We start from the raw sequence: 26,536 nt of genomic DNA, 5'->3' as shown, positions 1-26,536 counted from the left end.
ATGAGAAAGATGAGGTATGATGAGGGAAGAGTGGAATCACGATTGGTTAGTCAGGTATCAGTGGTTTGGAAGATTGGAATTGTTTTCATCTTGTACCAGTTGACTGCTTAGCAGGTTGTGGATCTGTGGAAGGATTTCACTTGCTTAGACATGGTCAGAATTTAAAGACACCATCTTTGGTTTCAGGTGGTTTAGGTTCTGCATAGAGAGAGACAGGTTTAACATACCTTGAAGCACCTCGTTGGTCTATGATGCTTTGGTGAGAAAGGCAGAACTCTTATCACCTGCCCTTAACTCAGCTTAACTCACACTAGAAAAGAGATGCAAAGAAGGAAAAAGAAAAAAACAATGTAGGAACTAAATACATTTTTGTGGTATAGGTAAAGAAGGGGAGAGAAGAAAAGATGGTGTTTGCAGTTCATTAAAATTAGGAACAAATTCAAGACAAAATGGTTAATACCTAATGAAGCCAGGAGAAAAACCAGGCAATATATGCAGAGTTTGAGAGACATTCTTTAAGTGATCATTGTGGTTTGAGCCAGTCTTCCAGTCTGTGATCAGTGTGTCAGGGACAGAGTTGGGAGAAGGAAGGTGGGAGCTCACCTTTTGCCAACCAAATGGTGGAGTCAGCAAGCACAGCTTTCCAGCTGACCACTCCTGTCACCCAAGGCTGGCCCCACTAAACAGATTGTACGATCCCAGCTCGTGATCACAAGACAGTGGGGATATTTGCTTTTTGTTGACACAAGAACTTAAACTAAACAGAAAAAATGTGTCTGGCTTTGGATTGGGCTCTTCTGGCAGGCAACAGGGAAACACTGGAAAGCAGGGAGGAGCAGCCAGCCAAGAGTGGGTGTCAGGGGTGACAGGTGCTTTCACCAGTCATTTTACCTTTGGCTTCGGTGCCACTGTGGTCTCCTGGTGGGATGGCTGGCTGAGCCGCAGAATCTCCCCACTTTCCCTTTGACTTTTGGTAATCCATTGGCTAGAATGACGGCTGTGCTTTTTCCCAAACAAGCCATGAGCATCCAGGTCTCTGAGTGCCTGCTCATCCTGTTCCCCTCACTCTGAATACTTTCTTCTCCCTGCTTCCCCTCTGCTGCTGGGAAGTCTCGCTCATCTTTCAAAGGCCAGTTCCTGAGTTACCTACCCTGTGCACCTCCCCCCAAACCCTCTCCCTCCTACCCAAGTATGGGCAATCCCTCCTCCAGCCCCTGTAGTGCTATCTCACCACCACAAAACAAGCATGCCTATATTATATCGCTGTATTTTTTTTTAACAGCAATTTATATTTTCTTTCTCCTTGGTCCATGTTTTCTACTTCTTTCATTTTATCAGTTGCAGTCTTTGTATTATATTCTCTCAAATCATGACAGAAGGAAGTAGGATATAACAAAAATATATCTCCTGCATTTTCCTTTTTTACTTTCTTTCCTCCCTTCCTCTCTCTCTTTCTCCTTCTTTCCCTTTTTCCCCCTTCAATTGTTTTCTGATACACTGCTCCAACCTATGATTTGCTCTGCTGGTAAATTATTAGCTCCTTGAGGGTCTTGTTTATCCAAACCTAGTAAAGAATCTGGCCCTTCTAGGTGTTCAAAAAATGTCTCCTCGTTTATTTCATGGTGATGAATTCTAGGGCTCCCCTACAGAAACTGCAGGCCCAGGGAAACAGCTGGAATCTCTCAAATTTAACTACAAAGTTTGGAAGATGCCTCATATGCATTGTCTCAGCGGTTCTTAAAGCCTAGGCACCATTCTCAGAGGAGACGATTATGTTTAGTAGCATTATCTGTTGGCTTATCAGTAAAGGTCCCAGCAGGAAACAGATGACACACTCAGAGGTGGGCAATTTGAGGGACTTCAGTAAAGGGACCACTTCTAAAGGTGGGGGCAGGATATAGGAAATTACAAGGAGATGGTGCAGAATCCCAGGGTGAAGGGGTGATATCCCCTGTAGGCCTGAAGAGTTGACTATAGAGAACAGTTAGCAGAACCCCTGGGAAGAGAGTTCAGGAGATGTGTGGAGATCGCTGCCAAAGGGTGCAGCCAACCTACAGCAAGCCCTAGGGAGGGAGTAGCAAGGATCAGCACCCTGACCTCCCTTGCCTCTCTCCCTCTCCAGTCTGCTGCCACTGTTGCCCTGGGTCCTAAACCAAACACAAGTCAGAGGCATGAAATCTACAGGAGCCAGCATCCCAGGGCAAGGTGGAGAAGGGTAGAGAGTGATCTGGAGGGGCACGTGGAGGATAGCCAAGAGTTGGCCTGGAGGAGTGTCTTCATTTAAAGATTCCCTTACACTAACATTTGCCTTTCATTAGCAACATACCTGGGTAGTGTGAGATAGTACACTAAGACAATAAGGCGTAAAGAGGGAGAAAGACAAACTAATTTTGCCTGTTGTGAACGTTTGCACAAATAATCATCAGGACTCTTTCAAAGCCTGGAAACTGTTTTGATAAGCCTTTTTATGTCACCTTGACAGCAGAACATTTTCTGTTTCTAGAAAGAAATTCTGCTCACATGTTCCTCTGGGCACTGGGACCGGGCTGTGAGCTGCATGCCCCTTGACTGTGGTGTCCCCGACCAGTCTTTGGTGAACTATGCAAACTTCTCCTGCTCAGAGGGAACAAACTTTCTGAAACGCTGCTCCATCTCCTGTATCCCACCAGCCAAGCTTCAAGGTATTGTCTGGCCAACCGGGAGCTGTATGCAAGTTCTCTTCAGGTTCTCTCTCTTCGGGGGTACCTTGGGGATCTTTCCTTCACCCCAGTGCCCTTCCCATTTGGCTCTGCTGTATCACCCTCTTCTGATAACACAAGCAAAGTCCCAAAGGGCAATACCATTCCTTGTCCCAGAATGCCCTGACTCAAGATCTCATTAATGAAAGAAACTCAGACTTTCCTATTTTTATTTGACTTTTATGTCCTCTGGAGTCAAGCCAACTAACAGTTTTCTAATAATATTAATAATCCAGATACCCTTTATCGTTCACATTTTTAAATTTAATATTTACAACCATCCTATGAGTTAGGTGCTTTTAGTTCTGTTTTAGGAATGAGAGTGTAGTTACATGAGCTGTACTGCTAGGAAGAGATGAAGACCCCACATCTTGCTCTTTACCTCCTGGACTTAGGTGTGCCTAACAATGTTTGAGCAGGCTTGTTACAAATGCAACTTCCTGAGCCTCATGCTGACAGATTCTGATTTAGTAGGTCTCAGGTGGGTTGGTGATGCTACTGTGGGGTGTCCATGGATTGCACTTGGAGAAACCATGAATGATGTTGAGGCATATGGTAGGCTGTTGAAGTGCAGAACTTTGCATCCAAACTGCCTGAGTACAAACCCTGCCTCTGTTCTTACTAGCTTGGGCAAGTTACCTAAACTCAATTTCCTCAGCTGCAAAATAGGGGATAATGATGGTATCTATTTCATAGGGTTGTTTGAGGTTTGAAGTTTACACAAGTGAATACATGTAAAATGCTTAGAGCGGTGCCTAGCATATAAGGAGCACTATAAAAGTGTCATCTAGTATTACTATAATGCTTTCCACAATACTGTCACTACTCTATTTTTATTATTTGTAGTGAGGAAGTGAGGTAATGATTTGGTTGGTAGCCCTCCTTTCATTCAGGTCACGAAAGAGCTTTCTGACCTCTGTGCTGTATACGAGAGCACAGTAGATGCTCTGTGGGCACAAAGGTATAGGATAAACATTTGACCTGAGGTTTTAGAAAAGCTGCTCCACAAAGAATAATGTGACTTTCTAAGAGTGACGGTATGTTGACAGGTCTTTGCTCTCTCTGCTAGTATTTTATTTCTGGGCTCTCTGTTCTGAGCATCTTGTGCTTCTCTTTCTTGGAGTCAGGACTGAGCCCGTGGCTGACCTGTCTTGAAGATGGGCTCTGGTCTCTCCCTGAAGCCTACTGCAAGTTGGAGTGTGATGTTCCCCCTGTTATCCCGAACGCCAACTTGCTCCTGCCTCACTGCCTCCAGGGCAACCATGATGTGGGCTCCATCTGCAGATACAAATGCAAACCGGGCTACTACGTGATGGGAAGTGCGGAGAATAAAGTCAGGAAGTAAGTTGGATTGTTCCTGGTCTTTGCAGTTCTCTCTACCCTTGTACCTTGTTCCTGTTCCTTCATTTGCAAATCCTAGACCACTGTTTTGGAAATAATATTAAGACCTTCTGGGTTGTCCACTGTTTGTTGTGTTTGTTTTTCTATATAATCTCTCTTCACCTGCACAGGTGTATTCCCCAGTCATGACAGGCAGGCTGGCCAAGTATGCTTTCTGTAAAGATATCCTTTCTCATAGGAGATTCCACAGTCTCCTCTAGGTGTTTTTAAAAGAATCTCTGCCCAAATTATTATTTTCCTTGAAAGTAAGTGTTATGAGCTTTTTAAGCAGTACACACATCACCCAAATCCAACTCTGTCCTAGAACATCCTCATCAGGACAGGTAGAGGCTTATGGTTGTGGCTATGGGAGAAACTGTCTGGGATGGTCCCCAGCTCAGGTATTTATTGGTTATGTGATGCTGGGAAGTCTTCTTTCTCTGTCTCATTCTTCCTCATCTGTAAAATGAGGATAATAATAATAATAATAATTTAGGAACTAAATAGTATGTATAAAACATGAGTCAGTGAATTTATTTTTAAAGCATAAAACTCAATACATATTAGCTATTAATATTGTAATTATAGTCTCTATGCTTTCTTTCTCCTGGACTTTGTGTGTATACACTCCTAGACCCGGAAACCAAGAGAGCCTTTCTTCTGAACGCATGGTGGATCAGAAAGAACAAAAGCTTACCACACAATGTAAGAGGAAGGGTTTTAAAGAAAGTCATGCTGGGGTTCAAATCCCAGTTGTTCCCCATTTTATTAGCTGAGTAACCTCAGGCAAGTTACTTAACTCTCTGGGTCTCATCTTTGTAAGCTGGGGATAATGCCCTCAGCAGAGTGCTCAGTTGAGGATTAAACAAGATAATACATATTCAGCCCAGTGCCTGGTTTGTGCTAAATGCTCAATAAATGGTTTCAGAGAAAGAAGCATTTTCTGAACAAACAAAACAAGCAAAAAGCTTTCAGAAGAAAAAGCTTGTACTCAGTAAATAGTAACTATTATTTTCCTACCATAAATTATGTCAGTAAAGGAGAAAATCAGATTTATTTATTACCCAGGATTTAGTTCAAAATCTGATCATAGTAGGTATTTTTTTTAAGACTTTTTTTTTGAACTGACCTAATCCCAGCATGGCATTACCAGTGATTCCAGGAGATACCAACTTTGATTGTAAGCTAGAATTCTCTAAGGGAGCAAAAGAAAAACAGGAAGCTTACTCTCTGGCTCCAATTTGCCCTTCTCTAGTCAACATCCAGCCATCTCAGTATGGGATGGATCGAGTCCGGCTTTGCCTGGAGCCTTTCACTCCCAAGAAAGCCCAAGATCATATTTGGGAGGGAGAGAGGGAAGTCCCCTCCTCAAGATCTCAGCCCGAGGCAAGAGCCTGGATAATTAGAACATGAATAAATACTGATGAAAAATTCATAGGAAGCAGCATTCTGGTTCAGTGACTCTAGCAGGTATAGTCAACAGTTTTTGACAGCTGAAAACACATTTGCATGTGATGGTCATAGGGTCTAGATCAATTTGCGTCACCATGCAGTGACGGGTAGTGAGTACCCAGATGATCTTCCAGTGAGAATGGCATTACAACCAGCCTGAAGGCTGCTGTTTTCTTGCTTTTTTTCTTCTCTTCTTGCCTCACTTTTCACACACCTGAGCCAACTCAGGTGTCTGCAGAACAATGCAATGAAGACTAGAGGGAGAGAGAAAAGTCTCTCGGGACCAGGAGGAATTCAAGGTGGAGTCATTATTCCTAGCTCCCCTGGGCCCATGGCTGATCTTTGCCTTGGGAACAGTGAGGCTTCCTGCATGACGATGGGCTTTCTGCTGCATCTGCATATCTGACTCCACCGGCTTCCCTGCCCCAGCAGGGGCCCACAAGGGCCATTTGCTGGCACAGCTTTCTTTTCTGGTTGAGAAACTGGAAGCTTGCATCACAGCATCAGCATCGGTTTGGGCTTAAACATTTACATTCACAAGCACCATGCTGAGGAGAGATTAAATTATTTACTGCACTGCATAAACTGGTTTTAATCTTAGTTTACACCTGTTTACAAAGCCAGCAGTGGACTGGTAATCAGAAGTTTGCAAGTCAGGAGTAAATCACTGTCACTTGCTTCTTGTGTTTACCCAATGAACTATGTCAGCCTTGTTCCTTGCTTGGAGCCCAGAGTTGTACAGATGGAGCCCTAAAATTCTTTCTAGGACATGCAGGCAGGGGGAGAAGAAGTTGAGAGAAGTTAACAGGGAGATTAACCCAGACAGAGTGGGCACATGCTAGTCTTCTCCCATTGTCTGAGTAGTGGAAAAAACCTCCTAGATGGTCAAATTTGCCACTTGTTCTTTGCATGACCCTGAACAATGTAGTTCACATCCACGTGTCTCGGTTTTTGCCTCCTTGATGTGAGGAGTAGTAATGATTTTTACCCAAGAGTATTGTTTTGAGGCCCAAAGCAGGTAATGTACTGAAAGCATTTTATAAACTATGAAGTTCAATACATATGCTAGAAATTACTTTTTGTTCATTTATTTTTAAAAGAAGGAAACAACTACCAAAATATCAGCCAAGTACATTGCCTTCCTGCTTCTTCTCAAGTCTGTTGAATATTGTTTCAAGAGAAAAAGATAAATGCTGCATCTGACTTTCTCTTCTATCCAACCTGTTTAAGCTTTGTCCCATTGCACTTGCGGATGCAGGGAGGGCACAGCTGCAGTTGGCACTTCTTTACGTGGGTGCTCTATGCCAGCTTCGGGGTTAGGAGTGAAGATATCAGTAAGACCTAGGCTCTGACCTCAGGAACACACAGCCTCCATGTTCCCTCTTTCATGGACATTATTTCTCCTGACCCCTGGATCCCTTGCCCCTTCTTCCCAGGATTTGGTGACACTGCTCACACTGACTCTAGTTCCTGAAGACAAGGAAATGCAGTGGCTTTGGCCTGGGTCAAGGACCTGGCCTTGAAGTCATGGGTAGAGTCAGTATCACCCAAACTGTATGGATTCTCCAGAGGGAAAAATTGAGAAGGAGAGTAACAAAAAATTCAATAAAACAAAATGAATGCCCATTATAGAGTACAACCATACAATTATACGGGCATATCTTGAAATATCCTGTCACCATTAAAGATGTTTAGAAGAATATTAAAGACATGAGAGAACATTCACAATACAATAAGTGGATAAAAGCAGAACATAATTATTATAAATGACACAATCCTTATTTTCCATATTAAGGGTATGTTTTTATCATTCTTCAGAAGCTAGAAGTGATTAGAATATTAATAGTCGTAATCTCTAGGTAGTAGGTTTATAGGGAATATAACTTTTCTTTTTCTGCTCGTTTATATTTGCTAAGTTTTCTAGACTTTATAATGAGATAAATGAATAAACAGTTAAAAAAAATAATGAAGTGAGCTAGAAAGAGGAGATCATAGCCAATTTGTGGAGGCAGAGAGTGATAAAAGAAAACTAGACAGATCTTTCGAAATAGGCAAACCAAGTGGAGACCAGCACTCCAAGGTGGCAGTAAGACAGGGACGTGAGCCTTCCATCCTGTGTCCAGACCCTTCTGTGTTTTGAAGACAAACACTGTCTCTGTTCTTGAAGGCCATTTCAGACCTCCTCTCCTCCAGAAACACCTCTTCCCTAACTTCCAGCAGATCACCTCACTCCCTAAAGTGCAAAGGTCTGCCCACAGGTGTGCAAGCTAATTGACACCTCCAAACATGTTCTCCCCCTTCTCACTGTCTAAAATGAATTATGACCAACAAGGACCTACTGTACAGCACAGGGAACTGCACTCAATATTTCATAATAACCTATAAGGGAAAAGAATCTGAAAAAGAATATATATATATATATATATATATATATTCTTTATGTATTATATGTATATGTATAACTGAATCACTGTGCTATACACCTGAAACTAACCCAACATTGTAAATCAACTATACTTCAGTTAAAAAAAAAAAAACACTTATATATATATTTTTTAACTAGAAAAAAAACACCGAAGTGTCAATACCCTGGGCAAGTGGTGTGACTCAGGGAGATTTTTTTGTCTTCTATTTTGGGATTATTTTAATAAGTAATCATATTTTATAATAAATTTAAATTTTTTTAAAAAATAAAATGAATTATGAACTCCTCCACCTTTGCTCTGGATCCTGTACCCCTTCTAGAGAATTTCTCTCAATCACTTTACCTTCCTCTTTCCTACATCTGAAGCCTCTTCCTTCCTCTCGCCTAGTTACTTCTCTTTAATTGTGCTCAGGTCTCTCCTATGTTAAAATTCAAACAAGCAGAGCCTTTTATTGACCCCATGTCCCCCTCCAGCTACCATAGCTTCCCCCCTCCCTTTTACAGTGAAACTTGGTGAAAGAGTTGTTTGTATTCACTGTGTCCATCTTGCCATCTTCTCCCTCCTTCACACTTTGACACTCAGGTTTTATTCCCATCTCTCCACTAAGGCTGAGCCTGCCATGGACCCCACTGCTGTCAAATGCAGGGACTCTTTTTAGACCTTATGTTATGTGCGAATAGTTGGCTTATGTCACGGTCACCCTGTGAGATAGGATGGACCCTCCCACCCAAGTCTGGTTTGGATGTTGAAAGTAATGATGCCACACATGGACCAAGAGAGTATGAAAGGTTTATTACTCACATAATGAGGCTTTCAGGGGAGAGAAGGGGAAAATTCCAAGTTGGTCTTCAAATGGCTTGAGCAATCAGGGAAGGGAGACTGGTCTGGAGTTGTATGGTGGTTAGGGGGTGAGGCTTGGGGGATGGTTTGTGCATGTGAACAGAACCTGGCGTGGTTTGAACTTTCTGCTGAAGCCAAAAGAGGAAGCACCCAGGCTTTCTTACAGGCTTGCTCAGATGTGTGATATGATGGGGTTTGAAAGCCATCAGAGTCAAACATCAAAGGTGGAGTCTGGCTCTTCATTACAACATGGTTGGCTAGACCCTCCTTGAGACTTTTTCCTTGATTCTGCTCTATCTCACTCCCTTGATTTTCCTGCTTCTTCTCTGTCTCTTCTCAATTTCCTCTTCTGGCTTTTTCTCCTCTGCCCATTTCTTCAATATTGGTATCTCTGTGCTCATTCTTCTCTCTTGCTCGGCACACTTGTCTGGGCTGAAGATCATTTACCCCATAGCCTCGACTACCTTTCACATGCTGATGATTCCTAAAACCACACCTGCTATCTAGTCTCTTCCTGTAAGGACCATAAGACCCATTAGGACAACAGCCTACAGATATAGCCACTTGGGAAATCCGATCTGCCTTTCACACTCTTACTATATAATACAGAGCCTATTATAATCTCTTTCAAATCTGCACATCCTTCTGTGTTCCATGTGATTGGGCAGGTCAGGGACCTGCACATAACCTGAGACTTTCGAATGTCCTTCACCCTCAGTCATCAACTTCCATTGAGTGTCATCATCTTACTGATGCCTAGATATGGCCATTTCTCCTCATCCCTGCTGCCATTTCTCTGTGACAGATCACTATCATTTTTCACGTCTGAACTGATCTAACTCCAGTCTTTCCCCCTTCAATATATTCACTACTTCGCAGCAACAATGATCTTCAAAACACTCAAATCCAGTTATAGTATTCCCCTGCATAAAACTAAATGACAAGCCTTTCTGCTATTTCATCTAAGAAAATAAAAAAGCTAAAACTTAAAATATTGTCAAGGTCTTGCATGATCTAGCTGGGCCTGGCTTACCTAACTTCGTCGCTGACTATCTTCCCTGAGAGATCACTTCCCTCCAACTGTAACACACAACACCTTCTGTACTGTAGGCTCTAATGCTCTTGACTTCTTTTACTTCTTTATATACACCATGGCTAGCATGCCTCTGGGCCTTCAAACATGCTATTCCTTCTGGCCAGAACTCTCCCCAACAGTGGCCTTTTGCTTGGCTAACTCCTACTCCCCTATTTTTTAGCATAAGTGTGATTTTTGTCTAGGAAGCCTCCCAGATCTCCCCAGTCTGTAGGAAGTGTCCCTCCCATGGTTTCCCACTGCACAGAAAACTTCCCTGAGAACATCATTTATCTCACTGAGCATAAGTGGTTCGATTACCTGTCCAATAGACCATGGATGTTTGTTTAGCATCATGTGCCCAGTGGCTTCTACATTTATTGGTAGGTACTCAATAAATAGTTTCTAACTGGATGAAAAGACTGAATTATTAGAAAATTCATGATAGGATTTTAATGTTAAATTTGATGCTAAAAATGGTGCAGGAAAGAGGATTTTTTTTTTCTTATGAGGGTATGGAAATTTCTATTTCAAGTGCTTTAGAGTGGAAGGAACCCTTAAAAATATTATGTCTATTTTTCTTCTAACAATTGTCTCAGCAACATAGAAGGAATGGTCATTCTCCAGAGACAGTTTTAATCATTTATTCAACTGACATTTAAGCTTGATTGGCAAACTGTACAAGTTGGTGGTAACAGAAAAAGGATTAGACCTCTCCCTCTCAACAAGCTCACCAGAACAGTGGTTCTCATACCGGGCTGTACATTAGCATCACCTGGGGAGAGTTCAGATCTCTTAATGCCCAGCTCAAACCCCAAACCACTTACATCAGAATCTCTGGAAGTGGCACCCAGGCATTAGTCTCTTGCAAAGCTCCCCAGGTCACTCCAATGTGCAGTCAAAATCAAGAAGCACAATCTAGAAGCACAAACCTTTCTTTGTGTAAGAACAATATCAGTCATGGGATATTGACTTTCTGAAAACTATCCAGAGTAACGTTTTCTTTTCTCAGAATTACTATAGCTGGGCTTCCCTGGTGGCACAGTGGTTGAGGGTCCGCCTGCCGAGGCAGGGGACATGGGTTCGTGCCCCGGTCCGGAAGGATCCCACATGCCGCGGAGCAGCTGGGCCCGTGAGTCATGGCCACTGGGCCTGCGCATCCGGAGCCTGTGCTCCACGGCGGGAGAGGCCACAGCAGTGAGAGGCCCGCGTACCTAAAAAAAAAAAAAAAAAAAAAAAAAAATTACTATAGCAGCACTTTTGCATGCCAGATTTCATGTGTCTCTTTGAGGTTTATTTATTTTTGGAGTTAATAGAGAAAATACAAACACTGGTAACTTCAAAGAAATTGCCATGTTTAGATAGTTTCGGGAGTTCTTTCTTATTCATATTTTATAATACACACACACCTTTCTTTTCCTTCCATGCAATTTACTTCCACACATACGTCATCATTAATCACATTAATCAGGTTAATGTTTCATTAACCTGACTTCCCAGGGAGCTAAACTAAGTGTGTATGACTTATATTTTATCAAAAAGACCGTGTTATATTCTCCCTTGTCTTTCACTCCTGTGGTTACCTTTTTCTCATTAGGTTTTATCTTTATGTGTGAAGGTTAAGCTAACCTCGTTAGGACTCATAATTAATTTAAATTATAAATTATCCCAACCTTCTAACTTTACTTAGACAGCCTCTCCCTCTAAGTTAGTCATTCATCAAGATGCCATCTGAAAGGTACTGTAGTAGTAATACCTTTTTAAGAGTAATTGTAAATAGCCATCCTTCTGAGGGTCACTTTTCCAAAGAACATAAATCTACTTAAGTTCTAGAAACACAAATGTTGGTTCAGACTGCAATATTGTAAATAGGCCTCACATTGTGCCTATTTATTGTTTGACAAATGTTTGGTTGGTAAAACCCTTCAGTGAGGTTTGTCTGATCTGATCTGGGAGGAGGTTGCGAGAGGGCTTTGTAGCTAGATGTGTGTACTTGACCCATCTCTGTACACATAGGAAGACTGTTTAGTGTGGCAGAGAGTTAAAACACATAAGGTCTCAACTCTGTTCTATTGGGTTGATGATGATGATGATAATGATGATTCATCACTATGTGCTGTGTGTGTGAAAAACTTTACATACATTACCCCATTTATTTCTTATGACACTGATAAATTTTATTATATGATAAAATAATAGTATAATGTAGAATAATATGAGATGGTAATATATAATGATATAATAATAATACATTTAAGTACTTTATTATCCCCTCTTCCAGATAAGGAAACTGAGACTCAGAGTATTGTTAAGTAGTCATCCCATGATCACTCAGCCAACATATGGTGCTAAAACCATTCTAACTCCAAAGCCCATGCTCTTGGCTAATAAGGCTTTTGATCGTGGGTAAATTACTACATTTCTCTGAGCCTCTTTTTCCACCTCTGAAAAATAATGGAAAATCTTGAGTGACTTCCAGCTCTAAAAGTCTATATTTTATTTTCTATCTCAACAGAATCAATGAGGAGATTTAACACTTTGGTATAACACCATTGAGAGAAGTGATACATGAAATTTATTGCCACCAGGAAAAAAAAAAGCAGCAATATATTATAAACACAAATACTACACAGACAAGATCTTAGTAGGCAATACTTAGTAGGTAATACTTGGAGAGCTTCTGATCCAAATGAATAGCCAAGGTTTTATTTCTTCCTCTTGATGGGTTTTGGTGAATTGTTCTCCACTCACCCCCAAGAGGATTAGATCTAGATCTTTCTTGAAGACAGAATATTGGGTACATTTTTAAGGATTTCTAGAATTGAGTTTAAAGATTAAGCACTTCTCTAAAATGTCTGAAGAAGAAAATTTAGTCAGCTTTCTAGGAAGTCTTCCCTTTGTCCAAGATTTATCTCTTTGCTTAGTAGTTAATTACGCAGGTTCTGGCGTTAGTGAGATATAAATTTACATCCCAACTCTGCTGTTTATTAGCTCTTTGACCTTTCAAGTCACTGATCTCTATTGAACATGACTATCTTTATTTACCAGATGGATAATAGGAAAGAGGGATACTTACAGATTTTTTTAAGGATTAAATGAGACAATAGATATAAAGAACTGAGCACAGTTCTTAGATCAAACTTCAAGTCAGAAGTAGCTGCTGTTTATCATCATCACCATCATCGTCATTTCCAGCAGGTTAATACTCCTTGTAAAATGTTGCTTTTGGTGTGTTTAACAACTAATCTTCTTCTTTAGCAAGGAATGTACTCAGCTACAATTTTATCAGGGGCTGTTGTTTCCCGTCCTGTGGTTGGTTCCTTTGCCCCAGAAAAACACCATAGAGACCAGAAAGACTGAAGGTGGCATTCCAAGTGGGAAGTATAGGTCTTCAGTTACCAGGGTGGTAGGGGAGTGCATTTCCCCTGTCTATAAAGAAAACACACATCAAAAGAGAAAGTTCATTAAATTAAAAAAAAAAAATACATGTACTTCCCTCCACCAATCAGAACCCCCTCTGAATGTTTCATCTCATCCCAGTGTGAGTTATCCAAATACTACAGTGGCTTCAAGTGGACCGTGAAAAGGAAAAAGGGGGATGTGGAGAAAAAGAAATGGAAATTAAATCGTCAGCAAGATAGAGCTGGACATACTTCAAAAATTAGGGTGGGCAAATACAGTCAGGCTGGTCTTGGAGGAGAAGGGAAGGGCATGTCCTGGAGACATTACCTAAATTTTTAGTCTCTTTTGATCTTTTTGAACCATAGCTTGATTCTCTGAGGTTCAACTGATTTTATCCTACCATAAAAAGGAAAGAAAGACTTGGCTAATGAAATGAAATATGCAGTTGAGGCAAATGCTAAAACTCCTTAAGTACCCTGGATTTGTAATTTTAAAAATTCAGTAAAATAATATACCTAATTTTTAAGTTCTGTGTCATAACACTGTGCATATACATACATGACTAGATGCTAACCCTATGTATATAGAGACACACAGGTTAGCTCTGATTTGGCAATTAAGGGACACACTGTAGTCTTTATGTACACTCATGCATCTGTGAGAAATAGAAATTTGTTTTCTTTCCATTAAGACATTGTCTGGCTTTATAATTAGTGTTTATAGTAAATACATTCGAAGTTTATCCTTGGAATCCTCAATTCTCTTGCCATTGTAGGATAATGTGAGATTTAGGCTAATTTATTACAGCCTCTTTTGGCATGAAAGTGACAACCTCTGCTCCAAGCCTTGGACACTCACACACACACCTGGGCACAGGCCAGCTCGCTGCTGCAGGCTTCACAGGCTCTGGTGATTGGCATGCAGCCTTCACTTTGAACAGAGCATTTGATGAACTTATAGATTTCCCTGTGACCTTCAATCCAAGCTAGGGAGTGTCTTGTTGTAAAACTGTCCTTTCTCTTCTGCTATTATATTGACCACTGATTTCTTTATTAATCAGGAAAAATAACTTAAAAAATCTAGCATGAGTAAGTGCTGGGTTGTTATATATAAGCCATTAGGTTCTTCAACTCACAATTTCTCTCCGTGATGCCCTTTCTACACTTCCTTTTTCCTACCGCATCCTGTCGCAGGCTCCCTCTAAGCCCTTCTTCAGCATACTGGGTGAACATTTTGATTGTGAGCTTGCCTTTTTTCTTTAGTAATAAGGTCAGGTCAGGCCCAGCTAATTTATGAACTGTCTCCTGAAAGATTCTGGGTGGGACAAAAATCTGAAGAATTAAGTAGGGTAGAAAGACTGAGTAGAATGCTAATGTTCCACACTCGTATCTCTCATACATGCACGTGCATACACACACACACACACACACACAGGGAACACGGAGAGAGAGAGTGATTTTGGTCATCAGAGCTAATAACTTCCACAGCTTATTGAACATTGTATGTACCAGTCATTGTACTACATGCTTTATATGCACTAACTTATAAAATCTTTCAAGGACCCTGTAAGGAAGCTATTATTATCCCCATTTTTCAGACAGGAAAACTGAGAGAAGAAAGATGAGGTGACTTAATAAAAGTCAGAGACATATGAAGAGCCACAGCTGGAGTTTGAGCATTAGTCTCCTGATTGCAAGTCATCTGCTCTTAACCACTTTGCACACCATCTTCCTGATGGGAATTACCCAGTGAAGCCACTAACAACTTGCTGAAGGTCACTGTGACCTCTGACTCTTCCTCTTCATTCAGGGAAAACTGGCAAAGAGAATGTTAATCAGCCTTTCCATTCCAGCCCACATTAGAGGGATGAGGCAAACGCAGGGTTCACCTGTGTAAATTCTGAAGTCATTACGTAGGTCACAACTTGCCAGAAGTTCTGGTAACTCTTTAGTGGATTCAGGTCTTATCACTGCTATGACTTCTGGACAAGGAGCCATGTAAAGAGCTTTGTTTTCTGGAAGAGCAAGAATGATGGGCAGTGATGGATTCGTGGATTCCCAGGTGAGGGTGTGAATGTGTGGACATCCTATGAGCACTTTTCATGAGACCTGTGAGTTGGACTGACCAGGAACAGGAATATAACAATATCTAGAAGAATTCTTCAACTAGAAACTTTATGAAGATAGCCAAAGGATTCCTTACAAATGAGAGGTCCGACCCTCTGAAATGGAATTCATACAATTTGTGGCCCTTTTCTGCCAGACTTTTGTCCCACCCAGGCTTTTTTCCCCCACAGGGGCCACATATAGGCCTTTTTTTTTTTCCATTTAAACTTTAGACTAAGGCTTCAAGCACACACTGCCTTTCACACCACTGGTTCTTGCATGCACTGCTCCTTCTGCCTGGCAGGTCCTTCTCCTTCTCTAACAAACCCATCTTTAAGTGTTCCTTTCCTGATAGCCTTCCTTATGTCCCTCTTTGGGTTCCCACAGGTTAGTCTTCTGGCCTTATTATTGTGTTAATATTTGTTTCTACAACAGCAGGACCTAATGTAATGTATGGGCACATACTAGGTGCTTAATGAATATCTGTTGACTGAACATATGAATGGACAAATACAGCCATACCTCATTTTATTGCTCTTTGCTTTATTATGCTTTGCAGATACTGCATTTTTTGCAAATTTAAGGTTTGTGGTAACCCTGCATCGAGCAAGTTTATCAGTGCTGTTTTTCCAACAGCATTTGTTCATTTCGTGTCTCTGCATCACATTTCGGTAATTCTTGCAATATTTCAAATCCTCCACCAGCAAAAGATTATGGCTCACTGAAGTCTCAGATGATGATGGTTAGCATTGTTTTTAGCAATAAAGTATTTTTAAATTAATACATGTACACTTTTTAGACATAAAAGCTATTGCATACTTAATAGACCACAGTATAGTGTAAACATAACATTTACATGCACTGGGACACCAAAAAATGCCTATGACTTGTTTTATTGTGATATTCACTTTATTGCGGTGGTCTGGAACTAAACCCACAACATCTCCGAGGTATGCAGCAACTGAATGATGAAAGATAATGAAAGCAAGAAATTCCTATTTAAGGTTTCCATGTTTTAGACATGAAATGCAGTTCACCCCTGCATTTCAGTGTAATCACCAGCTCCTCAAACACACCCTGAAGGGAATAGATGTAGAATTATGCAGAATAATGTTAAGGTTTAAATTGCAGGCATTGGAGAAACCTCAGGATGTTTTTCGGCCTGGAGGTAACCTGAGCAGATTTAGTAGGAAGATAGCTCTGTCAGCTGTGTGAAGAATGCATGAGAGGGGCCAAGAGACTGGTAGAAAAGAGGTTAAATGGGGGCTGTTGAAGTGAGAGAGGCTGAGGGTTGTACAGTTTAGGCAATGAGAGATGAAGCAGTGGCCCCAAACTTGAGGTAGGGGTTCAGACTTAGGGCCAGGGCATTATCGCACCTGCCAATTTGGAGACCGAAGAGTTAGCAGCAGGAAGATCAAAGATAGAAGTGAGGGGTGGAGCTTTGAAGTAGAATTGACCACATGCTTTTAGGGGTTAGCAGGTTGCTCACTCTGACAGAGAGGCTCTCTTTTACATGGAAGAGGAGCTTTGTAAGTTATAAGCATTTTTATGAGTCAGGGGAAAATGAAAGGTCAAAGCCCATATGTCCGGTGGGCTGATCCTGCTGATTACTATTTCTTGTCCAGTCAAGTGGACTGGGAATGGGCCTCCGGAGGCCTGGTGTGAGCGAGGGTAGAACAACTATGATCGGCTGTGGACTAGCTATGCCTGGAGTCTGCTGCTCTCCATTTAGGATGTTGGCTTGAGAAACCAGGTCTGCAGTTTGTTAAGAGGAAAGCTGGCCTGGAGTTTGGAAGCACGGATGGTTCTGTCTGGGGTGGAGTGGAGGACCGTCCTTTTAAAATGGTCTAGAAAACTCCTTCCTAAACTTTAATGTGCATAAGAATCACTTGGGGGTCTTGTTAAAATGCAGGTTCTGATTGAGTCCGTCTGGGTGGGAACCTGAGATTCTGCATTTCTAAGCTCCCAGGTGGTTTCTGCTCTGGGAACCACACTGTAAGCAGTAAGGGCCTAGAATGTTCTGAGTGAAGAAGCTTTCTAATTTCACTTCAGAAACTGACCACGTGCCCTGCAAAACGCTTAGCCAATTAATGCTTTCGTTTCCTAACCTATGTAATGGAAATAGTAATACGGTCACTCCTGGTCCTTACCTTTCCTCTTTAGGGATATTCTGTGTGGTGAGACTTTGAGATACTCTGTACAAAGGCACAAAGTAAAGGGAAGTAATTTATCTGCAGCTCCATTTCTAGGAACACTAGTGCTTCCAGATTATGACTTAGGGATTGGCATCAGACAGATCACGGTACGGGCATACCTCAGAAATACTGGGGATTTGGTTCCAGACCACGGCAATAAAGCGAATATCACGATAAAGCAAGTCACACGAATCTTTTTTGGTTTCCCAGTGTGCATAAAAGTTATGTTTACACTATACTGTAGTCTATTAAGTGTACGATAGTATTATGTCTTTAAAAACAGTGTACATAATTTAAAAATATTTTATTGCTAACCATCATCTGACAACACAGGGTTGCTACAAACCTTCAATTTGTAAAAGGTGTAATACCTGTGAAGTGCAGTAAAGCAAAGCACAATGAAACAGGTATGCCTGTACTGATCCCTGCTCTGCCATTAGGTAACCTCAGACAAGTTATTTTACTTTTCGAAACCTACTTAGTTCATCTATAAAATAAACATCTATACATTCATTGAACCAACGTTTATTGGCACCTGTTCTGTACCAGACATTATGCTGAGCACTGGGGATATAATAGAAAATAAGGTCTTGCCCTCACCAAGCCTGCATCCCAGTGGGCGAGGCAGGCAACACACAAAATAATTACAGAGTATGCATTCTATACAAAAATACACAGGTGCTTTAATTAAAAACCAAAAACATTAGAGGTATAAAATAAGGATGCTCTTGGGTGGCAAAAATTATCCTTAGATAAGAATAAGAGCCAGCCAGGAAAAGAACAAAAAGAAAAGCATCACAAGCAGAGAGAATGGTACCAACTTCCTTTGGCAGGAAAGAGCTTGAGTTGTGCTCGGGATTCTAGGTCCGGTGTGGACAAAGCACGCTAAGTAAGATGAATGGGACGTAGGATGAGGTCAGAGAAAGTGTGGCCAACTCATGCGGGACCTCGTGAGTGAGAAAGTTTGGATTTTATTTTTCATGCAACAGGAAGCAATTGAAATGTCCTCAGCAGGAAAATGACATGTTCTGATTTATTTATTTGTTTTTACAAAATATCGCTCTGACTGATGTTTGCAGACTAGGTAGGAAAGGGCCCAGAAGAGAAGTGAAGTCTCCGGTAAGGAGTTGAGAGATGGGAACGTGAGCTAGTGCTCACGGCAGTGGAGATGCAAGAGATATGGGAACAGATGCTGGAGATGTTTGGGAGGTAAAACTAAGAGGACCTACTGATGGATTGAATAAGATCATACTCACTTGGGGAAAAGGTAAGACTGAGACAAAGAGTAGAATCCAGGATGTCTCCTAAGTTTCAAATTTGGGCAACAGTGTAGATGGTGGTATCATTTGCTGAGCTGGGGATGTTACAGAAGAGCATGTGTGGAGAGAAGGGAATCAAGAACTCCCGTAATCACACAGGATGGTTTTGAGGGTAAAATGATATAGATATATATCCTTCTGTACAATGCGTAGCATTTCAGTGCTCAATATTTTATTGTTGTTCTGTTATTATTATTATTACTCATGAGGGACGACTCATTGGAGACACCAGATGCCCTTGATCAGTAAAGACATGATAATTCCCTTGGACTCAACAATCATACTTTTATTTTCTCCAATGGAAAATAAATATTACTTTTGAAAACCCTGCAGTGGTGATAGAAGGATGGGGTAGACTCATGTGTGCCTCCAGCAACATCAATCAAACTTTCAGCCAAGTTTTGATTACAAGATCTTTATTTCTGGCAATGATGTAAGAAGTAGAAAGAGCACAGCTGGATTTTCGGCACTAGGTGGATACCACAAGTTCTGGAAATTGGAAAAAGCATCTTCTAACTTGGAAATTGTGGTGATTGCTCTGGAGTAGTTAGAGGGAAAATAAATACAAACCTTCCCCTACCCCCAGACCCTCATGGTACCACTTACAGAGTAAGTTGTCTGGCTGTGACTGTCATGTTTGGTCTTTGCTAAGCATCCAGCCTTTTGGCTGGTGCTGTTAGGTGGGTGATTTTGCTCTCTGATCTCTACACCTATGGTTTATTTTTACTAGCATAGGAAAGTAGCATAGATTTTAGTCGTTTGCCAACCTGGCCACATGTTAAGACTGCTGGCAAATTTAAAAATATAGAATGTGAGGGCAGTTCCAGGAGATTTAGGCAATCTCGCTTTTTATACAGTTCCTACATGATTTTGATGGGGCTGGTCTACAAATGTCATTTGGAAACCATTGTTGGTGTTTCCAACACCATGTTGGGGTGTTATGTTATGATTTCAAAACTCTGTGTTCTGTTCTTGCTTCTGCCTTTGACTTGCTAGCTCTGTGACACTGAGCAAGTCACCTCATAGTTATTAATGTGCAGTTTCCTGCCTGTAAAATGAGATATTTTAGCCTCTCTTACTCCCCTGGGATAAAGAAAATACAGGGAGCTGATAGTCCATAAATAGAATATTTCAAGTGAAAGGCACTTGCACTGGACTATCAGAAAAGTCTTGGAATCTCTGTCCTGGTGAGGGCCTGCCTGTGTGCTTGTCTAATATCCAATGCCATGATTCTTTGAAATGCAAACCTGTTCACTTCATGACTTAAAAAGTGTCTCTTAGCTTTTGACTCATACACTTTATGCGAAGGAGTTGGACCATTCTGAATAAACCAATGTTTTCATTAATGATTTTTTAAGGGTGAGAGGTTACTCCTCAAGATCACCAAACTAGAAGAAGCGCAGAAGCAGTTTTGGTACCACTGGGGCTTGAAGTTCTGCCATTGCTATAGGCTTCAGTCCCCTTCAAGGGCCCGACGTGGAAGCCAAATTTCCTGGAGCTGGGAGGAATGCAGGACACCTTGAATTCCTACCACAGTCTCAGTCCCTTTTTGAACAAAGGCCAGAACCAGCCCATGGCACTCAAGTGCCAAGCTCCATACCATGGGATCTCAAGAGTCATTTCCTAAGTGGGTATAGACAGGCATTGACACGGAGCCAGTGACACTGACCAATCAAATGGTTTGCGAGAAATCTGAGGGTTGGGCCTGAACTGTGTCACCTGATTGATTGACATGCGGAAGACAGCCCCTGTATAAGGGAGATGAAACTGTAAGGAGAATCTGTGAGGTTGAGGGGGCATAGGAACCCCTGCAGGAAGGAAACAGGATTTCCTAGGGAATCAGCCCTCTCTCCCAGCCTCTCCCCACTCCTTCCTGGAGGGCCTCCTCTGGGGTCCAGGGGCACCCATGTGCACTGTGTTGCTTCCCTTGCCTCCTTACAGCCTCCTCCCTCCCTTATCACCGATATGACTGGTGATTTGCAGTGCAGGGCCTGTCACATTACCTGGGTACCACCCGCAACAGCCAACTCACTCTTCCCCAGCCAAGTTTGATCTCTCTACCCTCATCCCTGAGGTTATTAAACTGGCAAGGAAATATATGAAATCGGCATTCTTGAATGGCTCTCCACTCTGGGCAAGAAAAGGGAGGACTGTTTCCATGGCTGAAGTGTTCCAACCAATTCAGAGAAAAATACCACATGAAGTCAAAATATTGTTGTCCTGGCCAAGCAAGGGTTTTCCTTTATGACCATGCTGACATGCAAGGTTTACAGCCTTGCCTCTCCCCTGGTGTCAGTGGTACTGCCCGCTCTCTCCAGCTGGGGAATGACAGTTCAGCTGAGGTAGGGGAAGGATTTCATCTGTGGGAGGTGATAGAAAGGAGAGAGTCCCTGGGAGAATATAAACTCTGTAGTGTGAAAAAAGAGTAGGCTATCCAGCCTAGGAGAGGGACAAAAATGAGCTTCGTTATAGTAAAAAGAACTGCATACGCTGCCTTGAAAATCGATCAGAGAAGACATTTTTAAATGTCATCTTCCAGGAATAAAGGCGCAGACGCAGAGAATGGACTTGAGGACACGGGGAGGGGGAAGGGTAAGCTGGGACGAAGTGAGAGAGTGGCATGGACATATATACACTACCAAACGTAAAATAGATAGCTAGTGGGAAGCAGCTGCATCGCACAGGGAGATCAGCTCGGTGCTTTGTGTCCACCTAGAGATTTGGGTTAGGGAGGGTGGGAGGGAGACGCAAGAGGGAGGGGGATATGGGGATATATGTATACGTATAGCTGATTCACTTTGTTATACAGCAGAAACTAACACAACATTGTAAAGCAATTATACTCCAATAAAGATGTTAAATAAATAAATAAATAAAATGTCATCTTCCTTTAGGGAAAGGAGCCTTATACTAAAGAGTACACAGTGTGTGATTTCATTTATATAAAGTTTAAGAACAGGCAAAATGAATCTAAGCTGATGAAAGTCAGAAGAGTGTGGGTTGCAGGGATGTGGGAAGGTTCAACTGGGAAGAGGGATTTCTAAGGGGGCTGGAAATTCTCTGTACCTTGATCTGAGTGGTGACCACCCAGGTGTATTCACATGTAAAAATTTCTTGAGCTATATATTGAGTTGTGCAATTTTCTATACATAATTTAGTACTCGATGCAAAAATTTCAAATGAATCTTCTTTTTTTGGTCACACTTATAAATGTGGCATCTAGATAAAGGGCTGTTCAGTAGGATAGAGACATTACTGATATTCAAAGTGGATTGTATAGCATAAGAGGTGCAGCTGAACCTGACCCAGGAAGGACCACAGGCTTCGGCAGCAGGATGACCTGGGTCCAAGTCCTCTCTGCAGCTTTTACTGTGGATCTTTGAGCTAGCTTTAAATCTCTCAGGCTCAGTTTCCTTCTCTGATAATAATATTTACCTTTAAATGCTGTTTGGGGGATTCAGTGAAATAATGTATGTAGGTGTCTTTCCAAACACCTGAAATACAGCTCAAAAATAGTATTTATTATTAACAGATAGTAGATATATGTCCACGTAAACAATGATGCTAAAGAATTCCAGTCATAAAATCAGATTTCTATCCTAAAATATTACTGGGAATAAAGGTATGAATCTAAATAACTATTTAATAATAAGTTAAACACTCCTTCACGAATATCTAAGTGGATATTGTTAAAATATGTTAAACTATTAAAATGTATTTAAATTTTTTGAAATCAACTGCATTCTGTGCTGTAGGATCTTGGTCAAATTATTTAACATCTCTGAGTATGTTTATCTATAAAATGGGAATGATAATACTACTTCATTAGGGATATTCTGATGGTTCACTTTGTTAAAATATATAATGTGCTATGCAGTGTGCCTAACACACTGTGAATTTTGGTTAAATAATTCAATTTGGCAAATATTTGATTAATGCCTAATATAAGACAGATTTTTTTTTTAGTTCTTGGGAATTAAAAGCAAGAATAAAACACAATCCTTGCCTTCAGGCAGCTTCCAACCTAGTGGGAAAGGCAGACATGTACACATGTATAAAATAATGTGATAAATGTTGTACTAGTGTAATATTAGAATACTGGAGAAGCATGCAGGGGTCATTGCATAAAAGTATGATAGTCCATTAAACGTGTATAGATGGTGGGCATATTTAAATTTAAAAAGAACATCGTGATACTGGAAAATAAAAATTTAAGGCCACCATGTGGTTGAATCAGGGGTCAGAGGATTATTTCTGTTTTAGCATCACAAGCTTATCTTATGTTCTGAATCAGAAGTGGATGCATTAAAACAGCAAAATGGACAGCACCTCCAGTTTGGCAGTGAGTTAGAAGGGGAATGGGATTGAGTCTGCAGCAGCAGTACCTAATTCTGTTGACTACTGTCCACCACAAATGCAGTCTCTTTGGTTGGAGGCCACACCTGTGCATGCGAAGGAAGGGCAGTTCTTCCAGGACACTGTTGAGTTGTGCCTACTCAGAGAATCCCACAAAAGCTATGAATGCTTTCCAGGAAAAAAAATGGCCTTGTAAGCAAACAAAATGGCCACAGTAATTTCCAGTGAGGCTCTTGCCTTTCTGAAGTTCAGGGTAAGAGCCTCTGTTTTAAGAAGACCCCTACTGCTGTATCTTCTCGCCTCTTTGGAGAACCAATAAATATTGGCAGCTTCATTGATTACATTACCATATTAACACTGATGATCCTCAGATGACTTCTGGATAGTCCCCTGAGTGTGTGATAATCATTTCTGTACTCCATCCTATCAGGTATTTCCAAGTGCCCTTGGGTGTGAGACTGCTCCAAGATGAAGAGCTTAATGAAAACCCAACTGAAAAAGTCTAGATGCTGCTCTGACGGTTATAAAAACTCTCTGGAGAGTAATATTACAAAATATTACTATATAACAGCTAATGTGATCACTGCTATTACGTGCACATTACTATTTTTACTTCCATGACTTAGAAATTAGACTAGAGAGGTATGACATTTGGCTAAGGAGACCCAACTGCCCCTGGCTATTTGCTAATCCTTAGCCCATGTTACTGAGGGTCCAGTCTTCTCCTATAACCTCCTTGAGGGATTTTGATGGGCTATTTTGCTTTATGTCTTATCAGCAAGTTCCTGAAGATCCAGTGCCTGGAAGATGGAATCTGGGAGCAAGGCAGCTGCGTCCCAGTGGTGTGCGAGCCCCCCTCTCCTGTCTTTGAAGGCATGTATGAATGCACCAACGGCTTTGAGCTCGACAGCCAGTGTGTGCTCAACTGTAACGAGGAAACTAAAAGGGTAAGGATGACTTGAACTTTATTTTGGCTCAGGCTGTGCTCTAGTCTTGGTGACCAATCCAAGAATGTTCTGTAGAAATGATCTAAATGAATTGCAGTAGGCAGGGCCTTACCAAGCTGGGATTCTAACCAGGGGTGTTGATATTAGTTGATAGGGAATTCAGAAGAGACCACGTTTTTGGAATATTCTCTGCTGATTTCAGAACTTCCTCTTGGATAAGAAGAACAACCTGATGGGTTGGGTACCTGGGTAAATTGCAAAAATGCTGGGATTCTGATTTGGCAGTGTGATTTCCTCTGATCTAACTTGGCTAGAAATGCCGGTATTACACTTTTTAAAAGAACAGAGTCCTGAACAGAAACACGAATTCCTCAGCAAAGGCAAAGCCGAAGGCGCTGTTTGACTATTATTCTCCCTAGGATTTTGGCGTCAGAGGTCTCAAGCAGCAACCACAGTCTTATCACTGTTATGTGACTAAAATTAATTTTATTTTAGAATCTTTTCAAGTACCACACACATACACGAGACAGGAAGTTAAGCAGACTTCCTAGGCAAAGATCAATGACCTTGACTGCTCTGCTAGAGCATGCCTTTATCTCAGTGTCGAGTACTCCAAGGTAAATACTGCAGGACAGATTTGAGAAGAATACTCTATGAAATGAGACCCCTTAGAACTCAACACATCTGTTTGCACTGATTGTTTAAGGAGTCAAGGAGTTGGCCAGATGAAGGGAGAGTTATTGTAATTCTAAAATCTTACTGTCTTGGGGTTTGTGAGTTAGTGCTACTCTCTGTGTTCTGCCTATAGTATACTTTGGGATTGCTGGGGATGTGAAGCCAAGAGTTACACAAACCAGCATACATGTGGAGAAAGGGACTAGAACTTTTGGTGAGATCAAAAGCATCTATGATGTCTCCATTCAAGCAGAAAGGCAAAAAGCACCTCCAGAAAAATTATGAATTAGTTTTACGGGCTCAAACTCATATTGAAAAAAATCTGACATTTGCCACAAGCAGCATCTGTGGGATAGTATGAATGGATCAATGCAAAACAACACCATCGGGGAAAAAAATTCCAAAAACTATCTCAGAATGCATGGGCTACTGTTGATAGCTCACCGTATCCTTACATCCAAAGGAAAACACACTGTTAATGAATTTTATTAATGACAAAATTGTTCATGATTCCTTCACATCAAAACAGCAAAAACTTGTCTTGACTTTTTCTTTGGCGGGGGGGAGGTGGTGGTCAGAAACAACATGGTTTATTATCTCAATATTGTCTTTTAGTCCAGGTTCTAGAAGTTGGAGAACACTACCATTTAATCAGACCACCTTTTCCCCCACTCTAAAAGAAGTTAGCAAAACAATAAGGTACATGTGTTTGACTTTTGATATTCTAGCTTCCCATCCTCTGCACGAAGGAGGGACTGTGGACCGAGGAGTTCAAGTTGTGTGAGAACCTGCAAGGGGAATGCCCACCACCCACCTCGGAGCTGAATTTCGTGGAGTACAAGTGTGAACAGGGATACAGGATTGGTATGTTTGGGAAGGGATGCTGACTTCTGCTCCCAAGTAATCCTTAACTAGGACTGGCTGGATCTTGAATCAGATTCATTGTTCTCTCTGGGGAGTGGATAGAAATTCAAGTTGACTCTTAGCTGCTTCAGTAAAAATGAAATTTATGACAAATTTATGTTTTTTTTAATTCCTCCACTCATGTGTAATGTTGTTGCCGCTGCTGAGCCATTTGCATAGTGTCTGGTCACGTTACCCACTTCGCAGCAGGCTGAAAAGTGGATTGATTTGTGGCAGGAGTAGTAGTTCTAAGAGGAAAGGTGGAAATGTGTAGACGCACACCACGCATGTGCTGGGCGCCTCCTCCATTCTCTCTGCTGTTGTTACTGGAGCAGAGAGTTCCTGAAAGGAACAATTTGAAATTGCCTTTGCTTGCCTGGCTCAGCAGCCATTCCTTCTGTGCAGGGGATTAGGATCCAGAACCTAGGGGTAACTTCTTAATGTAGTCATTGAAATTAAAAGTCTCTGTGGCCAGGGCCGATTGAAAGTCAAGTTGACTTAAATTTGCTCTGGCTGGACTTAAGCATCACAGAAAAGAGATGCTGTTTGTGGAAAACTTAGTGAGATTAACCTGAAGTTTTGAATTGTACAAGCAAGGAGTAATTTTCCAAGTCCTTCTAACATTTGTAATGCCAGTGGTATAATTTGAGTTAATGAGAAAGCTTGTTAGTTTCTGAGAATGTTCTTTACCATCTTCAAGTTGCTCTTTGCACTGAGAAATCTTAA

At 41.4% G+C, this 26,536-nt stretch overlaps 1 protein-coding gene across 1 annotated transcript in view; it reads left to right on the top strand.

The window, feature by feature from the left end:
• PAPPA2 (pappalysin 2) overlaps positions 1–26,536 on the top strand; it is a gene marked incomplete at both ends in the record, with an annotated part of 293,177 nt that overhangs the window by 215,528 nt on the left and 51,113 nt on the right. The window contains 4 exons of the mRNA XM_079728440.1: positions 2,504–2,681; positions 3,866–4,079; positions 24,064–24,232; positions 25,636–25,771. Of these exons, the coding sequence (XP_079584566.1) occupies positions 2,504–2,681; positions 3,866–4,079; positions 24,064–24,232; positions 25,636–25,771 (697 nt within the window). The remainder of the gene's footprint in view (positions 1–2,503; positions 2,682–3,865; positions 4,080–24,063; positions 24,233–25,635; positions 25,772–26,536) is intronic.

Source organism: Hyperoodon ampullatus (assembly GCF_949752795.1).
Source record: "Hyperoodon ampullatus genome assembly, chromosome: 2".
NCBI classification, from domain to species: Eukaryota; Metazoa; Chordata; class Mammalia; order Artiodactyla; family Ziphiidae; genus Hyperoodon; species Hyperoodon ampullatus.
This window is presented reverse-complemented; position numbering and strand designations above follow the sequence as displayed.